General features: G+C 40.9%; 1 protein-coding gene across 8 annotated transcripts in view; it reads left to right on the top strand.

The window, feature by feature from the left end:
* UGT8 (UDP glycosyltransferase 8) overlaps nt 1-22,404 on the top strand; it is a 45,564-nt gene that overhangs the window by 2,451 nt on the left and 20,709 nt on the right. For all 8 annotated transcript variants that reach the window (XM_015861945.3, XM_085547028.1, XM_085547026.1 and 5 more), the window contains one exon: nt 17,294-18,117. In XM_015861945.3, the coding sequence (XP_015717431.2) occupies nt 17,296-18,117 (822 nt within the window). In that variant the 5' untranslated portion in view covers nt 17,294-17,295. The remainder of the gene's footprint in view (nt 1-17,293; nt 18,118-22,404) is intronic.

The raw sequence follows: 22,404 nt of genomic DNA, 5'->3' as shown, positions 1-22,404 counted from the left end.
TGCAAGCAGGGTGGAGGGCAGCTGCTGCACCAGGGCGCTGATGACTGAGCAGTGGGTCAGGTCTGTGCACTGGTGGCACCTCCCATCTGGTGACAACTGCTGGCTCTTATCGTTCACTGGGTTTAGGATTAAGGCAGGGAGGGCTCGATTTGGGATTGGTGACCTAGAATGAACAGATAATTTAGTTACTGTTTAGAGAAACTGGAGGAAGTAGGGACTACCGTGTCAATGAGATGCCATATTTAATTCCATATTTACCACATCTAGAACACTTGACAGGTTATGCTGTAATTGTCGTTGACTCTTTGGAATAATAGTGGTCATAATGGATTCACTTAAAGGAGTTGTAGTGGCATGGTAAATGAATGCCAGGAAGTGCTATCAATCATGACAACATAGTGTTTGTAGTGAACTTTGCCATAATTTTTTTGCCATATGTAATTTGCTACAGATGGAAATTGACTGATTTCTAGCAATTTATTTAATTTCCAGGGCTAGGAAAAAAGAATTATCAGTCATTTCCCTGTGGTAGATGCGTTAGTACAGATGTAAACTTCCTTACCCAAAGGACAGTGGTAAGCCTCATCATCTGCAGGATGGTGCCACTGAGCCTGGTTCTGTGTGGGGCCGTTTTTGTACTTGCTGGGCGTTGCACAGCAAATGTGTTTAAGGGAGCACTCCTAGCAATTCAAATATGTTTGACAATTATGCTCATAACTGTAATAAAAATCATATTCTGACTTCATTATTTTCTAATTGACCTTCCTGAACATGAAATACATCACTTCTGACTTCATCAGCTAAACATTTCATTGCCCTACCTTCATGTTTTCCATTTTGGGCTCATTAGGGCTCTTCTTTTCATGCTGATGTGTTAGTCCGCTTCCTTCCTTTTGTATTGTACCGAGGACTCCCATCATCTTGAATGAGCTCCTTATCAGTTATTTACTAGAAAAATCCAACTAGAGTTTTAAAAGCTGTTGAGCTGCTTGTTGTAAGATGATATTGAAGGAGTGCTCACTAAATTAAATCCCTCTTCTCTGCTGATCTTAACGGAAATGCTTTTATTGCTGTTTCACTATTATAGAGTGGTGTTTAAGGAGGGAATTGTCTTAGGAATGCCAATACATTAGAAGCATTTGGAATCATTTCTTCTCTCTTGGGGATTTATTCTTTTAAGAGTTTTTAGCATGGATTGATTTATTTTTTTCTTAAACATACAGATCAAAGTGTTGTTTACTAAAAGGTATTACAGGGGTTTTGCCCCGAGGTTAGTGCAAAAGCTGCCGAATTTTCAGGCCTTGTGACATGTAGGGGCTCATGAACCCTTCATAGAATATTTCTGGTCTTTCATGGTTTGTAACCATGTAAGAGAAGGTTGCGGGGTGACCTCATTGCAGCCTTTCAATACCTGAAGGGAACTTACTCCCAGGAGGGGAGTAAACTCTTCGAAAGGGCTGACAATAGCAGGACATGGGGAAATGGTTTTAAGTTGAAAGAGGGAAGATTTAGGTTGGATGTTAGGGGGAAGTTCTTCACTAGGAGAGTGGTTAGGCCCTGGAACAGGCTGCCCAGGGAGGTTGTGGATGCCCCGTCCTTGGAGGTGTTCAAGACCAGGTTGGACGGGGCCCTGGGCAACCTGATCTAGTAAATGTGTATGTTTGGTGGCCGTGCTAGGCAGGGGCGTTGGAATTACATGATCCTTGAGGTCCCTTCCAACCCGGGTCATTCTGTGTGATTCTGTGTGTGACATCTGGGATGTGTGCAACTTAAGAGCTCAGTGTGTGAGATAATGCAGTCACTACTTAAACGGGAAAAGTCTCAAGTGTGTTGTAACTTTCTAAATAAAATCTCTTGGGAATTGATTGCTGTTTTTTGCACCAGTTTCTTACAAATTTTTGTTGCTTTTTTTTCTGTATAATATTTTGTCATTTAACAGAAGGAGGATTTTTGGTTACTAAAAGTCCCAGTCAGCTTTCCTTTTTGCACTGGTATGTACTGACACCATGATACTTCTTCTTATTTTGCTAGTTATACAACAGATTTTTGCAGCACTTCTCTATTTGGAGCCAGTGTATTGGAGAAGAAGCAAGTCCTCTTGGAAGCTTTTAAGATTTTTATTGTTTTAACTTGCACTCTTAGGTGTTCTTAATCCTGAAACGTGGGAAGAGTTGACATAAAACCTATGGTATGAGTGTATCATTCCATAAAACCTGTGACTAAGGGACATGCATACCATGCTGATTGATTTTTGTACTATTGGAAACAGTATATTCTAGATCAGTTAAAAAATACCCTCCAACTTTAAGAAAAGACAACCCTGTCATGTAACAGTTGTGATTTAAGGAGCTAAAGAGTTGAAAGGCAACGTAGATATGCTTGTTTTCTAAATAGAATTGTAACAAGTCAGGTTATCTCTAGTTATTGCAATTTGTCTTAAGTAGCACAGTTGTCATGCAGGTAATTTTGTGTAGTGGAACAAGTACAGCTTGCTTCTTTGCTCTGAGCTGTTCCTTTCTTCTACAAATGGATCGCTCAGCTTTATGAGAAGTTAGTGGCTTAACACTGTTTTTCCTTCCTACTCAGAGACTGAAGGGAGAATTTAATGAGAAGAGCTGGGCCAAGTTCAGGTTTTGAACTGAGTTGGAGGTGAGCCTTGATGCCCTGGAAAACAACATGCTGTTTAGGAGAAGGAAACAATTTGACAGAGATTCTTTAAGTACTTAAGAGGAGATTTTGATGTGAATGTGGAAGGTGGAGTTCCTTAATTTAAGGCACTATTCCATTAAGGAAATAATTTTCAACCATAGTTCATAATACCATAAATCTGATGTAAGTTGGTATTTCATACATTTGTTACACATGAGAATTGAGTGCACTATTCTAACAACTTTCAAATATTAGATCTGTAATTCGAGGACTGGGAGAGGAGTGCATTTTAATCGGTCCTAACATCCAGATTTGGTGATCTCTTTAATTTCCCAGCTTGGAAGTCATTTGATTTTCACGGAAGTCAAATGAATAAGGCTTTCTAATTTAATGCCAATGACATCAATTTGTAAAACACAAGTTATTAGAGAGGGAGCTGTAACAATTTCCAACAAAGGCATGGCTGGTTGCTTCTTATCTCCTTAACTTCCTTGTCAGGACATCTTTGTTATCCCCCTGATTTAATGTTTCGAATTCTGAGAAAAATCAGGTATTTCCAAGTTTACCTTACGAGATGCATCCAAGAGGTAGATCTGTCTGAATGGAACGTGGGTTAAAGGCAGGAATTTTGGACAGAGCAGTGCTGCAGAGAATTGTGAAACTTACCCAGCATGTAGATGAACAGCTTGCTTTTAAGGTTGAAATTGGAAGTACAGCTGAGAAGCTTGTATATAGCACCTGACCAACTCAGTGTAGTTAGTTGTGTTTTCTGGAGCTTCTATCACCTGGGATCTACTCTTTTGTATGCAGTTGTGCATTTTGCCTGTTGAAAATACCGTTCTGGGCTCATTGAGATTGTAGGTAGTAATTCATTTGAATCTCATTTGTTTTTGGGGAAGAAATCCTTCTTTCCCTTCCCCCCCCCACCTCCCATAGTTTGATTAAAATCTTATTGTCTAAGATGAAACATGGTAAAGAGATGAAAGGAAGTGCAGTGCAAACCTAGTAGATGTGCCAAGTACATCAATGTTTCATATTCTTGGGAAGTAGATAATGAAATATTATTTTAAAAGAGTAATTAATTGGTTTCTCCCTTACTATTCTCAGTGGCCATTACTGAGCTGCAGTAATAGTTTGTTGTATCATTTTCAGATTAGTAAGCATCACAACTTCTTTTATGGGGTAGCTGTTAGAGGATATGGGTGGTGTATGCAGGCTACTAGAGGTTTATTTTATATCTTTGCTTGCAAAGTCATCAGTTTCACTTCAACTCATAAGTGCTAAAAAGCACTTTTTTTTTAAACTAGCTTGAGTGCTGAAAGACTGAATTTGGACTTTAGTGGTATCTTTTAAGTGCGTCTTTGATATGAAGGCTGTTGCCACTGAAGTTTCTCAGAAGTGGCAGTAGTCAGGGCGGAGCATGTGCTGCAGATAGCAACAATTCTGCAGCAATTTCACTTTGGAGAATCGTGGACTCAACCAATTGTGGCACTTACAGAGTCAGCAGGTGCACAGAATTGCTGAACTGCTGGCTACAAGGGTCACTGGGTGCTCTTGCAGGGTTCCACTCATACAGGATTGTTGGCAGGGTCAAGTGCAGCTTTTTCACCTGAGTTCTGAATACATCTGAGGATGGAAATTCCACAGCCTCTCTCATAACGTTTGATGGTACTACTTGTCTGAAGGAAAAAACTTCACCAGTGCCCGTCTGAACTTGTTAAGCTGTAGTTTGTGTCCCGTTTACTTCAGTAATAGTAAACAGACGGCAAAGGAGTTTGGCTGTGAAGCTAAGGGGAAACATCCAACAAAGTGGGTTGGATGAGCTAGAGAAAGTGTGTATTCTGATCACAGCTTCTTTTAAAAACAAAAACAAACAAAAAAATGTTGTTCCTATCAGTTTGCCACTTGATAGTGAAGTAGCATTTGCATCTGCTCCTGATGGTCCTGAGGGCATCTGCTAAAATTGTTTTTTGGCTGTGGGCGATAGGTTGCCCTGGCTGCAAAAGCTCGTGTTGTAAGAGGTACATTGATTCTTCGCACAAGAAGTGTGCTCCACTAGCACGCTGTGACATGAGCTACAGGCCATGTAAATCTTGCTGCTACTCTATACCTTGCTGTAAAATGAGATCTGAATCTCTTCAGTTTTCTACTGGGGTTCTCTTCTACTAAGCTTGTTATGCCTGAGGGACAATGGAGAACTCATTATTTAGACCACTGTCTAAATAAAAGGCGTATACTAATGTGCTATTAATACAAAGATTTATTGGAATTAAATCCTTGATTAAGCCTTGCTGGTCACTGGAAGAATGTTTTTGCCTGTCCTGGGATATTTCAGTGAGATCGAAGAAACTGAATCTTCAGAAATGTGTTTGTATGTGTGGTGTTTGATAGTTGGGCACAGAAATATCTTGAAAAACTGAGCAAAGTGCTTGTGGGAAGTTCTCTTTGTAGCAATTGTTTGTCCCAGCAATCAGTGATAGGATGATGATATTGGTTTCTTGACTGGAAAGGCCAGCATGGTGTTCGGGGAAGGTACTGCTTCTGGAGTCTGAAAGTCTGTAAGCAAGCTAGATGATAATATCAGTATTGGGAGAACTTGAATGGAAACTCATGGAAGCAGATTTGTATGGTAGCTTAAAGCTGCACTCTTTAACCATTTGTAGCAATATATCTCTAATTATTGTGCCTTGTGGTACTTTAGCAAGTGTGTAATTTATTTGTCAGTTAGCTTTATTTTCATGACAGCACACGCAAGATGGGGAGGCTCCAAATAAACTATTGTAATCTCACTTGTTGTTGAACAGCCACAGCATTGTTACCATAACTTTTAACCTATTTATCATTAAAATAACTTGATAACTACAGCCCTGTTGTATACTGAGAGAATGTAGTTGTTGTAAACCACTTTCCATGTTTGTTATTACACATGATAGTATTCAAAAAGTTGCAGTTGCTTTCCAGAAATGGGGGAGGATAATCCCGTCTTCTTCAAAGCCGGGTGGCAGTGGGTAAATGCAGCTATGCCCTTTGGGATGGTTTGTTGTATATTTATTCTGCACCTACACTGTCCTCTGTGAATCTTGGTCTTTGAAACTGCAAGTTATCTCTATCTCAACTCTCCACAACTGTCAAATTTAAGTCTCTCTTTTTTTTTTTCTTTCTTTAATATTTGTAAATTAACCAATTGTATTCAATCCTTTAGATCATCTTTCAGGATCTTTTTAATTAAACAAAACAAAAACAAGAAAAACCCCAAACCTTATCTTTAGGCCTTTTCCTTTCTGAAGGTACAATGCAGTTTTAGTCTACTACTGATATTAGAAATTGGCAGGAAGTTTTTGTGTATTTAAACATGTTTCTACAGATACTGCAAAATAAAAAGCAAGACTCAAGATTGTTTAACTCTTGTGGGAGTGCAGTCTGCACCTCTTAAGAAGGTATCTGAGTTGTTTTGTCTTCTCTCATTACAGAATCACAGAATGACCCGGGTTGGAAGGGACCTCAAGGATCATGTAGTTCCAACCCCCCTGCTTGGCAGGGCCACCAAACATACACATTTACTAGATCAGGTTGCCCAGGGCCCCATCCAACCTGGTCTTGAACACCATTCCAGTAGGACTTTTAGATTAGAGGCTATAAGCCTTAGATTAGAGAAGCTACTGCTATGTACAGTACTTTCATCTTCTTACTACTGAATTGTACTAGGAGATAGTTTGGAGCTGGCCTCATAAAGCAGACGCAGATTTGAAAGCTAAAAAGCATTTTTAAACAAAACAAAAGCACCTGTCTGTAAATGCACACATTTCCAAAACAACTTATTAGCATCCACTCTGGATGTTGTTGGAATACAAGCTGTTGCTGCGGGTGATCTTAAGCAGCTCAATTAATTGAGCTGAGTAAGAGGAAAACATTTTTAAGAAAAAAATTTAACTTAGAATGTTTCCCACTGCAGTAACAAGTGTTCTGTAGTGTCCCTTGTGAATCTGTTTGTGTGGCTTATTAAAATGTAGTTATTTGCTATAGGATGAAGTCACAAACAGAACAAAGAAATAATTCAGTTCTTCTAGATGTCATGTGATGGCGTGACCGGGGAGAGCTTGTACCAAGCTGAAGCTCGCTGCGGTGAAGCATCCACCCAAAGGATTGTCAAAGTTGGAACAAATTACCAATAAAGTGCTTGTTTCCGGGGATTGTGTTGTTTCATACCCTGGATCTTGTTTGAGGCAAACTTCATGCTTGCATGATCATACATAGCCTGTAGCCGTAGGCTTTGTTACATCAATTTTAATAGAGTTCTGCACTACGATGTCTGTCTCTACCAACTGAAGTGATGCATCCCTCTTTCTTTCCCTCTCTATGTAAGAGGATTTCTGCATTTTTCTCCCACTTGATATGTGTGCTTCTTGATCATGCAGCATGAAGCGTGTTGTGATAAGCTGTGCTATTACTAGGGCTGTTCATGGCACACAGTGTCATAGCAGGAGCACGGCCTTTGTTTTCAAGTCAGTGAACAGCATCTTAGGTAGCACTGAGTACCTGAGAAACACGGTGTGACCTTCCGACTTCTGTGTTAATATCCTTCCCCTCATGTCCCAACATAATTTCTGCTTGTCCTTCTTGCGCAAAACAGCTGAAGTAGGTTGAGAAACATTGCTTTTAGATTTCACTACTTCAGAAAATAAGTCTTCATGTCTTGAGGCGGCTCAGCCAGGGGACTCATCTTTTGGTACCAGAATACTTCATCTTCTGGGAGCTCTAAATGCTTGGAAGGAAGGTGGGAGAAAACAGGAGAACATCTTTCTCCATCAGATGTATCTACAAGGAATATGTATGTTGTACTTCAAAAGAGATGGCTTTGTTTTGCTGAATGTAGTCAGCAGTTAATTTTGCTGGGTGTTAGGGGTGAAGTAGCGGTAGCAAGGAAAAGACTAATATGGAGAGCAGATGCAGATGAAATTGAGCCATCTGCATGCTGATACAATTTGCATTTGTTTGAGGGTACATGAGATTTGAAACACTCTTTTTGTTTCTCAGGTTTCTGCTCTGTGCTTCCTTTTTGTCCTGAGGATGATGGAGGACACGGTGGCCTAACAAAAAGGTGTATACTGATGTGCTGTACTAATGGCCCATCAGCTCCACTGCCACACATCTTTACATGCTCAGCTTTGCTGTGTCCAAACTGAAGCAGTTTATTTTTTCTTCACTAGGAGAGTGGTTAGGCCCTGGAACAGGCTGCCCAGGGAGGTTGTGGATGCCCCGTCCTTGGAGGTGTTCAAGGCCAGGTTGGACGGGGCCCTGGGCAACCTGATCTAGTAAAGGTGTATGTTTGGTGGCCCTGCCAGGCAGGGGGGTTGGAACTACATGATCCTTGAGGTCCCTTCCAACCCAGGTCATTCTGTGATTCTGTGAAGCACTCAACCTGACATAAAGTGCTCTACTGCTGTCTCTGGTGTTTGCAGTCCTGGGTCTGAACTGCAGATTTCGGCAGCCATGAGGCAAGGGGCCTGTTCTGCTCTGTGCCAATCCTGCTGTGTGCCTAGGCCACCTCAAGACAGGCTGGAATTTTCATATTTGCAGCCCATGTAGGCCTGACCAAGCCTTACAAAAGCATTTGCAGTCACATTGAATTTTGGCAGAGAAGCTTATATCCAAATATTTGCAAATACTTCGCTTAGACTGAAAGTAAGGCCTTCTATTTATTTCTGAGGGGATGACAACAGATATGGAGAGTGCAATATTAATATTAATTATATTAATATTAATAAATATTAATATTGGATAGAGTAAATTCTCTGCTACAAAGTACTGCTTTTCAGCATAGTCACTGCCAGTAGCTGTGCATTTTTGCAAATGATGAACAAGAGCGTGTGTGCTGTGCTTGTAAAAATGGGCATGGCCATTTGGAGCATCACTTATCTTTCATGTCACTGTCACCACTGCTGAAACGCACCACCCACTGCCCCACTGTGCTAATGGTCACTGGTTGGGCTCCAAGATGCAGTAATAAGCATCAGTGAATATCAGTGGGTCCACTTTTTTCCCCCATGAAAGATTTCAGTGCCACACCTTTGCTTCATACGCACTTCCATGTCAGGTGTTTCTCTGTCAGTCTGCCTCTCAGTTACAGTCCTTTGTTTTCCCCCAGCTCTCTCAGATGAAATCCTGTATTTGATTAAAAACCTCATATGCAAATAAAAAGTCATTACTGAAAAGGGCTTCACAAATTGCAGAGCCTGTGAAATCCCTCTTCGTAACTGCTTTGCCGCTTTCATAACTAACACAGTAAGTCCGTGATGGATGCTTACAAAGAATGGCTATAAATCTTCCTCTCATCTGTAGTTGTGGCATTCTTGTAGTCATTGAAATGCTTAAGTCATTGGGTAAGAATGTAGCGGTTCAAGAAATGGCTCCAAGCAAATGCAAAAGCCCCATCCCTGTTTATGTGCGCACAATTTCTTCCTATTCGTTTCCCCAGATTTCTTAATGAATTTGGTTGAAACAGGCACTTGTAGTTACAAGCCAGATCTTACTACCTATCTAAAGCATTGCAACACAAAGTAAGTCGTAGTGTGCACGTACCTCAGTAATTTGTTAGAAGATCTTTTATATGAAAAAATTAAGAATGCAAGTGCAAAGGTTCTGCAGTACTTCTTACCTGAATCTCTTCCCTAATGTAGTTTGCTGTTTCGAGGCTCTGTACGTCCACAGATTTCTGATGCCTTCGTCTCTTACATCAAGTGGGTTGTCGATTAGTAGTTACTTTCTAATCTTTGTATGCAATTTGCTGCCTGAAGTCAGCAGATGGGCTTTAGCTCTTAAAGGTTTATGGTGTATTTCCTATTACCTACAGGAAAGGTGCTTTATTGCAGAGTTACAGGCGAAGAACAAATTTACACGTGCCAGCTTTAGCGCTTTAGGAATCAACCTGTCCTTTTAGACTGGAGAAGCAGTTCTGTCTTATTCTCATCTGCTGTGTCACTTTCATTAATAATCTTCCAGTGTCTGTAATAATTTGCTCATTTTCTGAAATTGCTATCGTAGTTTGGTCAGTAAACTTGTTCATGTTGTAGCATTTCTGTATAGCAGGGCTTAGCAATGAATTCTCATTTGCACTGGTGTTAAATTGAGAGGGTCAGCAGTTTATTTTTCTTCAAAAGGTCTTGGAGTAAACTGCAAATAGGAAGTGATACCTTTATTCATTCACTCTCTTCCATAGTTTACAGAACTCACTGCAGTCATGTTTACGTGTATGTTTTTGTATTCTTGTCTTTAATATCAACTGCTCGCTTGTGGCTGATAGAGCTAAGATTTGGTTTGGCTGCACGTGTTTTATTGCTGAATCATCCCATCCGCAGCATTAGAGAACCTTCTATTTGCTTTGGAATATTTTCTTCCTCTTTCAGTTTTACACTTAAGCGTAAGTGCTTTTTCTAAACTGTTCTTTGTTATCTTGAGCACGATAAAGCACTTTGCTTACAGGGCCTTTGGTCATGCAACCAGCTATATAGGGCTTGGTTCAGTATTTGTTTAAGTGAAATGTTTACAAGCCTGTGATGGTTGGATACAATGTTTTATCTGTAAAACTATTTAATAACAGCTAAGGCAAACAGATTTGCACATGAAATAAGTAAACATCAATAGGATTTCGAATAGGCAGTGCTGAACCAGGGCTTCAGTAAATCAGGTAACATAGGTAATGTGTCAGGTAACAGTGGCCTGGTTCTTGAGCTCATGAGCCACTGCATGAAACACATCTGTGACTTCTTTTCCTCTGGCTTCTGAAGATCTCCAGAACGTGACTCCACAGCCTCCGGGCAGCATGTGCCAGTGATCCCGTGCCTGCACAGCACAGATGTTTCCTGATAGTCAGGGGGAACTGCCTGTGTTTTGGGTTGTGTCTGTTGCTTCTTGTCCTGGCAGTGGGCATCATTTGGAACATTCTGGCTTTGTCCTCTTTATACCCCTCCTTTAGATATTTGTTCACGTTTGTGAAATCTACCCCTAGTCCTCCTCTAGACTGAAGAGTGTGAGCTCTCCCAGACTCTTCTCCTAGGAAAGGTGCTCCAGTTCCTGGATCATCGATCATCCTTCACCATCCACTCCCAGTATGCCCAGATCTCCCTTGTACAGAGGAGCCCAGAGCTGGCCCCAAAAGTCCGGGTGTGACTTCATGGATGCTGAGTGGAGGGGAAAGATTATCTCGTGGCCAAATTTTGCCCAGTGTAGCTCAGGAGAGCAGTAGCCTTCACTGTGGCAAGGGCAATTTGCTGACTCATTTAAGATTCTTATGATTGCTATGTATTCCATTTTACATAGCGGAGATTGGTATGAGGGCTCCTCCAAAAGTAATACCTTTTATTTGATGATGTTGGCCCAGAGCATCAGAGGTGGATGTTGCTGGTATAGCAGTAGAGGCTGAGCCTTCCCACCAATATTCTGTCATTGAATTCTTCCATGTGGAAAAAACGGCATCCCTTCACATTCATTAGTACTTGCTGAATGCTTACAGAAGCCAAACTGTAAATGGAAGCACAATGAGGCAGTGGGTAGTGGATGGTACGTTTCAGCAGTGGTAGACAGCAGCCTCCCTTGCTCTGCATTTCCCAGTATGGAATTTCCATCAGATCTGCAACTTAAATGTGTTTAGTCACTGATAAATCTCATTTCTTTGTTCAAAAAAGCTCTCTGTTTTTTCTGCCTTTTCTTCTAATTGGTCCTGATGATTAATGTGTTATTTTCAAGTGTCCATGACACTAAAAGTAGGGTTTTTTATTCTTTCTGAAATAGTGAGTTTTATATAGCAAAGTGATAGTAAAGAGAGAGGAGAATGCTCTTAGCGAGGCTCAAGGAATAAATCTGTACATTGCCTGAACTCTGATTTGCAGTAAACACTGCTTTCTGAAGTGCATGTAAATCTCAAATTCCCCTCTTTTTGGTAATTGTATTTCTGTGATGCATCTCTTTATCTTACCACTCACACACAGCCATTTCAGTGCTGATCAGCATTTGCTTTTGGGTTTGCAGAGGTGGAAATCTAGTGTGTAGTCATATCAGTTAAATTGTAATTAGTAATTGGAAACCTTCAGGTAAGATGAGAGCTGGAGGCTGGGAGGATTGTTTCTTTGCTGTCAGTGCGGTGCTGCTGCTTCACACCAAGGGCACCTTGTTCGGCACAGGCCCTGGGCTTCTGACCTGCCTGCCCAAGTGGGCCTTAGTAAATCTGAAGAAAGGCTGAAAGGGTCTGGAAAAAGCTACCGCCATCACAGTACTCTGTAAACTTCACTTGCTGCTTTGGAAGAGGAACATTGCATGGTATCAGTGAATAAGAAGTATTACTTTTATACAGTTTTCTATAGTACATGTAAAAGTAAATGGCTGTTATGCACTTTTAAGAGTATTTACCGCTACTGCTCATTTTGAATTGAAGTTATGCTGCGTGCCAAAGTGCTTCAGAGCCTCTTTGGCTTCTAGAACTGATGGTGCCAGTGGAGAACCCACTGAAAATTGCATTGCTGCTTTGAAAATGATGGTTTCTGTGTGATTCAGAAATAGATGGGTATGCAGGGAGGTGGTGGAAGGAAGCAGAGGAGAAGTCTAAATTTCAGGTAAAAGGTGGTTGGCATACTATTAAGGATTGGCAGAAAATCTTACCTTCAGTATGTTTATCAGTGCTGCAACTGATTGCTGCATGAGTTATTAATTGGAATGATTTTAAAATCATTTTTAGAATTGAAATACAAGCATAATATTTGTTCAGTTTTAATAGTATGCATTTAAACTTTAAGAATTTCCTCGTGTAATTCGTACAAACTTAAATGTTCCTTGATTTCTTTGTTTCCAAGTCTTCCTGTATCAGGTCGTGAGTAAAACTCTGACTTCTTATCTCCATAGTCACATTTCCTGTTCTCAGTTCTGCTTTGTCCTTCAGCACGAATAGGGAAATGTGCTTTCCAAAGGACTAAGTCAGGATTTAGACCTCCTGGTCAGCAGAAATCATCCTTCCAGCAGTGTTTGCAGTAGGAGCTTGGTTTTCTGTAGCAGTCATTAAAACTTGTGCTTTCTCTTTAATTAAAAAAAAGACAACCGTGCACGTAGGCCATTAATTTTGTGAGAAGCCATTGGAATAGGTTTAATGTTTAACTTCTTGGTATTTCTTTAACTTCTTCCAATAGCCAAACCCTTTACAGACAGCAGTTGCTTTTACTCATACAAAGTTGCTTCTTCAATCTCCTTTTTCTCCATACTTGCTCGTGTTTTTGGGGCTTTTTGGCTTAAGACTAGTAATGGTTTCAATTCAATAATTGCCTCAGTAATTTTTAAAATGCCAAAATATATATATATATATATATATATATATTTATATATAGGGTTTTTTTAAAATCTTTTTGATTCTCCTACTTAACATATATCCTTATCCTGTAAAAGGATGCCAGCTTAGACACCAAGAGATCTTTTTGTTTTTTTTTTTTCTCCTTAATGTACGGATAGCTGATGATTTCTTTTAATATAGGATCCAGCAGCAGAAGGCAGTTACATCAGATGTTGATCCTTTTTAATTATTTTAGGAAGCGGTTTATTCTGGTCAAGTGCAGTGTAAGATTGATCACAGAATCACAGAATGACCCGGGTTGGAAGGGACCTCAAGGATCATGTAGTTCCAACCCCCCTGCCTGGCAGGGCCACCAAACATACACATTTACTAGATCAGGTTGCCCAGGGCCCCGTCCAACCTGGTCTTGAACACCATTCCAGAAGGACAGGGCATCCACAACCTCCCTGGGCAGCCTGTTCCAGGGCCTAACCACTCTCCTAGTGAAGAACTTCCCCCTAACATCCAACCTAAATTGATGCTGTTGTTCCCAGTAAAAGCACCACTCTTACTGGGTATTTCTCTAATGCTGTTGCATGTTTAGTATCTCTGTGGTTTGGCAGTTCCTGTGCATGTATTTTTCTGCCTCTGTGAAAAGAGGGGTTCCATAATACATTTTGAAATGTGGTTTTTATTGGTTCTTAGTAGAGAAAGTACTGTATGTCACAGAGATCCAGGGAATTGTCTCATTTACAATCCTTGATCCCACAGTATGGGGAAAACCGATGTTTCATAAACTGCCGGTAGTTATAGTGACATCATGTTAGCCGGCCTAGTGCTTTATAGGAGCTTCGTGAAGATAAAACCATCCCATATGTTTTTACTTAAAGCAGAGCTGTTGACTAAGGGCAGGGATGGGAAGAGATGGTGTGATATTCTAATTGTCCCAAGGAAGTGCAGCTTTATGCCGCGTGGCTTTTGGTGGCGTGCGCATGACGTAAGCTGCGGAGAACAGGCCTTGGAGCTAAGGATTTTATCTTTGTGTTTGTTAGGACGTGCTGTGCTCCAGCCAGTCTCAGGTCAGGAGATCAAAGTGCACCACAGGGTGCTTGCATCTGGCAGCCTGTTGGATCATGGCTCGCCTTTAGGCTGCTGCTACTGCAGATTTGCAGTAATCTTAGAAACATAAACTCTTTCTGCATTTCCCAGTGCGTTTACTGTTTTGTAATATCCCTCCTGTTGGCAGAAGCAGTACCTTAATGTACCATGGGCATGCTTCTAGCATGAGGAGTGCAGTCAATAATGTTTTTTTTCCAAGTTTGAATAATCACTTTTCATTGATAAATGGTTTCTATTTCAAACAGAACTTACCCAGTGGTGGTTATCCTCCAGCGCTGTTGATCAGCATGGTGCTGCTAATGATGGTTGAGCATGACTTGTTTGAGCTGTGGATGCTGTACAAGGCCTATGTTCTTCACTGGTACAGCCCCTGCAGCCTGAAGTCTGTGAGCATGTGGGTGGGAGTGAAGCATGGTGGTAACAATTAACAATGATTAACAATGCCTGGTCTGGGTAAGTCCTTCCAGTGAAGGAAGCTGAGCTGTGTGGAGAGCTGCGGTTTTATAGAAAGCCAGCAGTGAAAGTAAAGGCCTGAACTGAAAAGTCAACTTAGTGCTTTAAACACAGCCTGGTAGGGCAGAAGGTTTTGCTGCAGATGTAGCAATGGAAAAAATAAGTAATACAGTACTGGACTTCTGCTTTTCTTGATGTTGGATGTCAGCATTTGTTTTGTTTTTAACAAAGCTTTAATAGTTTTTAAGAAAAAAATTAAGAGACAAGCTATTTCTCAAATACAAAGTATACTTTTTTGAAGTTGATTGGAAAAAATACAGAATTGCTGCTTATTTTAATTTTCATTATTACTGTTTGCAGGGGAGGAGCTGTTTTAGGGTGACTTCCAACACCCTAATTGAGGCAGCTCAGCAAACAACTCTATCTCATGCGATGTCAGATTAGTTCTGCTGGTGATATTTGCAGCAAGCGATTTTCTTCTTCTGTGTGTTATCTTGGTAAAATTGAGCTTTGTGCCTCAAAACAGTGAAACTTCTTGGAGCACCTCACAGAATAGTACTTCAACCCATGGATGTGTTGGTGTTCCAGAGATCCCAGTGTGTTTCCTGTGCTTCACTGCCTGTTCATGGGCACCATAAGATTTTGCATTGCCTTGTCATTCAGCAGACTTTTTCACAGGAAGATGAAGTAAAACCAAATTAAGCCAGCTCTCTTTGCCTTAATGGACTTTTTAATTGAATTTGCGTAACTGCATACGAAGACAGACAGCAGCTGGTGATAATTATTTAAAATTGGTAGGATTCTTGTGATGGTCAGTTACATCCTAGGTAGTGGCTAACAATTTCTAAAGATGAGTGTGGAACAGGCTTCCAGTGCACTAGGAGTTTCACATGACAAAAACATAATGTAAATAATCTGTGTGCCTTGTTGTAATTTTGCAGCTTTACTTGAACTCTGTGCATGCTTATAAGAGCTTTAAAATCAAGCCATTTGCAGAAGCTGGAGTAGGAAAAAAAATGGGACGTTACCAGAAAGTCCAATATTAGATTGTAATGATACAGTTAAGATGCTCCTTTGATGAGCTGGTAACTCATGTGACATTTAAAATAAGTAAATGCAGTTCTAAGCAGTCTGTTTTAAGAGAGTTACAGGAGTAGAATCATAGAAGCCCAGAATTGTTTGAATTGGAAGAGACCCTTGAAGGTCATCTAATCCAACTCCCCTTCAATAAATGGGGACCCCTACAGCTAGAACAGGTTGCTCAGAGCCTGGTCCAGCCTGACCTTATAGTACACTGTAAGAAGATGATAAGGCCTGAGTAGTAGCATTACTAGTTTCTGTACTGCTTATTTATAAAGGACACTGTGCCAGACTCTCATTCCCACATGGATTAGGTTTGGCACGAGAAAATAGCTGATTGTTTGGTTTGGCTTGTACTCGTTTTCCTATCCAAGGAGGGTTAATGTGTCTGAGGAGCGTCTTCATGTTCCCTCTCCATGCTTCTGATAGGCTTTGCTTTCATCTGATGTACAATGTTTTGAAGGTTTTATTCACCAGGAAAATTATTTTCTCATCTCTCAGAAGCCTGCTGCTGTCAAGAACTGCCTTTGTTTAGGACAGTATTATTATCAGTATAGGCTAGAGTTTATGCTTAAGTGTTTATGTAAGTGACAGTTTGTTTTAGAATCTGGCACCTGTAAAACTACTTCACTGGAAGCTGATGTGGATATTCATGCACATGATTCCAGTTCCCTTTTATTTTGCTTGTTCTCAAATGCAAAGTGTAATTTTTGGAAGATAGAAGTTGTCACATTGATTCTTGGTAGCATCTCCCTGGTAGGTTTCAACTTTCGACCTCGGTGTTGATCAGTGTGTGTACTAAAGAAGAAAAACAGTGTCCTTGTAGGGTCTTTATATGCTCAATTCTCGTTGATTTATGTGAAAACAAAAGAGCAGAAAGTATCAAGGAAATCAGAATAGAGACCTGCGGTTTGAAAGAGGACAGCCTGTGAAAGCTGTGGTTGGTTATCAGAAGCACTTGCAGTAGTAGTCGTCATGTGTTGACAGTAGGAGGGTGGAGGTTTCAGCACAGTGAACACTAAGTGAACAATAAGAGTTGTTGTTGTGCAAGTTCTAGTTAGGGATGGAAGACTGATATGTGTCTATGAAGCAGTCATATTCTGTGCTGAAAGGAAGCCGCCTGTGCATCCTTCAGATGTGAATAAATATGGCTTTTTAGCCTTTAGGTCTTTCAGTGTGGTGTCCTTAAAGAATGTTCAATTCACACAGTGTGTTATGATGATTGTGATTCCAAATATGATCCCAGATCGTTCAGGGTCTAGCTTTCTGAGCTGACTTCAAGATACTGTAGTTGTTAGATGGCATATATAATTCAGAAGCAATGCATGCAGTATCTTTGTGGAGGGAACTAACCTCATTTTCTCTGTTGGTTTTACTTCCATGTGGTGCCAATGCCATATTGTTACCTGTGCTGGAAGGGGTCTCATCTGCCCTCTGTGCCAGATGGAAACAGAGAGGAAAGGAAGAAGGCAGACCTTTTTGGAGAATGAACACTACCAAATGTATTCTAATGCCTTGTGGCTCTGTTCTTCCCATTACTATTGCGAAGACATCTTTGAGACAGGGATAGCTACTGAATTAAAACATAACTCTTTTTTTTTTTTTTTTTTTTTTTTTTTTAAAATTTCTAGGTAAAATACCCACCTGTCTGCATTGATGTAATACTCTTGTTTCTCATTTCAGCTATGAAGCCGTACACTCCAGTTTTCATCCTCCTGTGGAGCGCTGTTGGGATAGCAAGGGCTGCCAAAATTGTTGTTGTGCCGCCAATTATGTTTGAAAGCCATCTTTATATTTTCAAGACTCTGGCCTCAGCCTTGCATGACCAAGGTCACCAGACAGTGTTTCTCCTCTCTGAGGGCAGAGAGATTCCTCCGTCTAATCACTATAGACTTCAGCGCTACCCAGGGATCTTTAACAGCAGCACATCGGATGACTTTCTCCAGTCCAAGATGAGGAGTATCTTCTCTGGGAGGCTGACGGCCCTGGAACTGTTTGACATCCTGGACCACTATTCAAAGAACTGCGACATGATTGTTGGTAACCAAAACCTCATGCGGGCTCTGAAACAGGAAAAATTTGACCTGCTCCTGGTAGATCCCAATGAGATGTGTGGATTTGTTATAGCTCACCTTTTAGGGGTTAAGTATGCTGTCTTTTCCACTGGCCTCTGGTATCCAGCAGAAGTGGGTGCTCCAGCTCCCCTCTCTTACGTTCCAGAATTTAACTCGCTACTTACAGATCGCATGAACCTATTTGAGAGGATGAAAAATACTTTTGTTTATCTTATTTCAAGATTTGGAGTCAGCTTTTTGGTTCTGCCAAAGTATGAAAGGATAATGCAGAAACACAAGGTTCTGCCAGAACGATCTATGTATGACTTGGTTCACGGATCCAGCCTGTGGATGCTTTGTACTGATATAGCACTGGAGTTTCCAAGACCAACGCTTCCTAATGTTGTTTATGTGGGAGGAATCCTAACCAAACCGGCCAGCCCTCTGCCAGAAGTAAGGTTTGCTGAGCTTAAAGTAATTTCTGCAGTACCTGTTTGACCTCATATGATGAGTGACGGTTTTTAAGCAGTGAATTTCAAATGGGATCTAGTGTCTTGAAATTTTAAAACTTGATTTGTTGCTGCTCAGTGGAATATACCCTTGAAGTAACTGGAATTGGCTTGAGGCAGGGAGAGAAACTGAGATGCAGACTCAGGATGAGACTTTTGAGGTTGCAGGAGTATTCTTCTTTGGAGTTAAGTACTTAATTGTATGGTAGAGGAAAAAAGCAGTGCTCACTACTTTGAAAATTACACCAGTGACTTTTAACCAAGTGTGGATTAAAACAGGAATGAACAGGTGAATAAGCTCATACTTAACTAAGCCCAGTAATAGGTTATGCTATCTTTAATTTCACGGTATTAATGTTTTTCTGCAGTTGCCTTCCTTTGGTTTGATAGGTAAAAATGGCTTTAAAACTAGGATAAAATGTGTAAAGGTGATCAAATGGAGATTTTTTGGGGTGCCATAATAAACACCAGGGCTGCATTCGGGTACAGATTTTTACAGCGCACTCATTTACTATCAGGTACCAAGTTTCAGGCTGACATAGTTATAGGGCAGATGGATTGAGTCCGGAAATCCTGACTGCATAGATTAATAATTAAGCTTGATTAATTCAGTGTACCATGTGCTCTTGATACCTGATAGCCAAGAATGCCTTTGTTCCCCAACACAATAGTGAGTGTCACAGGCAGAACAAAATTTCATAGAAAATCTTGTCACTTGCACTTCTGCTTTTGTACATGAACAAATTGATCTTGAATTGGAGATGACTAGAAATAGACACTTATCACTCAGTGATAAATAGGTAGGTAGATTTGCAGCACTCAACAAAACTTGTCCACTTCTAAAAATGTCTCATTCAGCCTTCACGTGCTTTTTGCATGAAACCTACCAGGTCTGCTTATCGTCTTTTTTCTTTTATTTTTCCCCTTGAAAAATAGTCTTGGGAGGCTGTTTTTTTTCTATAAGCTGTCAGTGTTCTGACCTAATGATACGCTTTTTCATCAACTTGGGGAATATCAGCCAATTGTTTGCTTTATGCTGCAGGGTTTGGGATGCTGTACCAATTCCTTTATTCCCTCCCTGTTCAGCTCAGCTTTAAATGTACTTGAGCATGAGAGCAAGCACTTGCCAAGGCTTTCTGAGTGATGGTATACTACTGTCTGATGTGTCCTCACAAAAACTTGTGAGTTGCCTGACTGTCTAATGTCAGCACAGATCAGGATGTTTCTATGGGTAGCCTAACTTGCACAGGAAAGAGGAACTCTAATGAGAATTCAGGAGTAAGGAGCTGCTGGAGACAGCAGACAGATCGTGCGAAAAGAGTTCTGTTTTAGGATAACGTGATGTCTCCACTTAGGGCACTGTCACTGCCTGTATCTGTTTGTAGTGTCACAGGGGGTAGAAGTACCTTCTGCCGTTGTTTGGAGAGAAAAAGTTTAGGTTAAGGAGCATCATATTTTTACATGGCTTTTATTTGTTGATGGTTCCCATAACAGCTCACCTGTTGCTTTTCTAAGTAAACAAAACAGCACTTACTTCTGATACACTGCACTCATTTATTGATGTTTATGCTTAGAAAGTGTTTGACTAGTCAGAATACAAACATATCTTAAGAAAATAGGCTAAAGGTGGTCTTTGGCCACCTTAACAAAGTTCATCCATATTCTTCCCAGGAAGGCCCTGCTGGGTGGATTGAATTTGTTCGTTCATTTTCCAAAGTGATACTTTACTGTTCTGTAAGAAGGAAAACATCCTTCTGTTGCATGATGAATTTGGGTAATGTACTAACACTGTCTTTTGGTCTCCGTGGATGAGATTTAACACTCATGGCCTGTCACCAAAGCAAGTACATATTTTCTTTTCTATAAAATGAAATGAAAGGAAATGAAAGGAACTGTTTTATTTTCCTCTTTTGCTTGAAGGATGTGCACGTGTGTTTATGAAAATGTGTTTATACACCTGTGTATACACACGTAAATAGAAAATAGATCAGTCCAGGAGGTTAAAAAAATTTGCCCTGGAATAATGAATGTTAATGTGCTGCAGAACTGCTTCACTTGCGGATGCTGACCTGGAAAGGATGCTGCTTCAGGAGCTGCCTGTAAGCTGCAGAGCTGGTGCTGTTCAGAAGATGGTGGTCATCAGAAGGAGGGATGGGTGTGTGGCTGGTGGCAGCTGTCTGTGTGTAGGCCTGGTCCACTTTGTTAGCTGCAGAAGTTCTAGGGAAAAAAATAGTCTGTGTTTCCAAATTGAAATTCACTCACAATACAATACCAGATCTTTATAAAACCACAGCAGCCTCTTGAACCCTTAGGCTGCAGTGGGGAGGTGACAAGCCTTTTCTTGGGAGTGCTGGCCTTCAGGTGGTGGGGTCTAGCCTGCTCCTCTTGGGGCCCAGTGTCTCCTCTGGAGCAACATGCCTTGCTACTTCTAGTCAGGAAAAAGAAAATATTGTTGCTCTCCTTAGCAACTATCACAATTCTTAAATGAAACTGAAAGGCTCTAGGTTTGTGGTAATAAGGCCATAGAAAGAAAGGGAGCGGAGTAGTAGTCCGAACAGTAGTAGTAGTAGGAGTAGTAGTAGGAACAGTTCATGAAGTTTTCTTCTTCAAGGTCAGGGCCTTTTGAACAGCCACAGTATTCCTGCTGTCTGATTCCGGTGGGCACTGTAGCTGTGTTGTACAGTTGTTCAGACCCTGCACCTGGACTTTCCCTACAATGTCTTTAAAGGAAAGCTTTAAAGCTTTTAAAGTAGTACATAGCAGAAAGTACTGAATATCCACAGCATAGAAGAGGACAGGACCTAACTCTCTCTTTGCTCTGCTTAATCTATATTAATATTTTTATTCAGGTTTGTGGCATGGTTGTGTAAATCTCACAGTTGTCCCCATATAGTTCTTGCTGGCTTGGTTTGTGAAATACTTTTGGTATATGTAAATCAGATACATTTTGATGGGTGCTAAACTGGCAGCTTGATTTTACCTGAATACTGAAAGTCTAACAGGGAACATAAGGGTCCTTTTGGACAGCTTTACTTCACATGTTTTGTAGGGACACTCTGGCGAATGTCCAGAGTAAAGGTAGCCAAGCTTCTGGACCACTCACAGGGTAGGTATAGAGCCAAATACGGTCCTGCTGAGCTGGTATGGTGCTTGGGTACAGGCAGCCTGGAGTCCCCGTGGGAGCAGTCTGTTAACTACGCACATCACACGTCAGGTGGAGGAAACTGGACTTACAGGACATGTCTTTGTTGCCGTTCAGAGCTCAGAAAGCAGCATCATGTAGTTACGTCATGTAGTAGGCATGAGTTTTAGTGCATTCTGAGCTCTGTAGTAATTGCAGCTGCAGTCTACCACACATAGCTGTGGTGTGCAGCCTGCAAACTCGGTGTTGATTGCAGTGTGCCCTGACACCTCAGAAAATCAGTCTGTGATCCACCTTTTGCTTTCCCCCCAAGGAACTGCTCAAAAAAAATAGCAAGTCTATTAATGTGACTGTACCATAAATGAATAAAAACTTGCCCATGTACAGCAAAGAGTCTGGGGTTTCTATAGATAACTGTGAAAACGGTGTATTTTGAATTGGTCAGGGGTATACATAGCTTTAAAGGATCACAAGTTGGAGGCAGAACAAATACCAGTTTGAGGGTCATCACTGACTTCAGCTTGTAACTTTGTGTTTGTTTAGCTGACGGTGGCAATTAAATTGTAAAAGGCTCTTTAGCCTCCTTCATATCACACTTCTCCAGAGGGATCCTATTAAGCTGGATGAAACTGGCCTTTACTCTAACACCGTTTCAGAAACAGTGGGGAGACTTCTACTGTGGCATTTGTATCTTGCGAGTAGGTTGATACATAGTTAGGCATTAATCAGCCTGATAAGATACGTCCTTGAATAAGGGGAGAAATTAGGTGGCTCTTGGAAGCAGCAGCATTGGGAAACGCCAGCTCTGTTGTGTGGGAGGGGCAAAGGGCACTGAAAACAAGCAGGAGCTTTGCTGCAGGAGAAGAAGGCAAGCGTTGTTATGGAAGACTTACTTAAATCAATTGTAGTTATACAAGCACACTTGAACGCTGATTGAATCCCACTCTTTGGATACAGTTGTACTTGAAGTTATCTGTATTAGCTTCTATGGAAAAAATCACAAACTAAAATGAGGCATGCCCCTTGAAACGCAAGTTGAGCTTTTCTTTCTTCATATCTGCACAGCTTTCATAACTTCCTCTTGGTAAT

Source organism: Coturnix japonica, chromosome 4 (genome assembly GCF_054131305.1).
Source record: "Coturnix japonica strain WE chromosome 4, WE-NBRP24, whole genome shotgun sequence".
NCBI classification, from domain to species: domain Eukaryota; kingdom Metazoa; phylum Chordata; class Aves; order Galliformes; family Phasianidae; genus Coturnix; species Coturnix japonica.
This window is presented reverse-complemented; position numbering and strand designations above follow the sequence as displayed.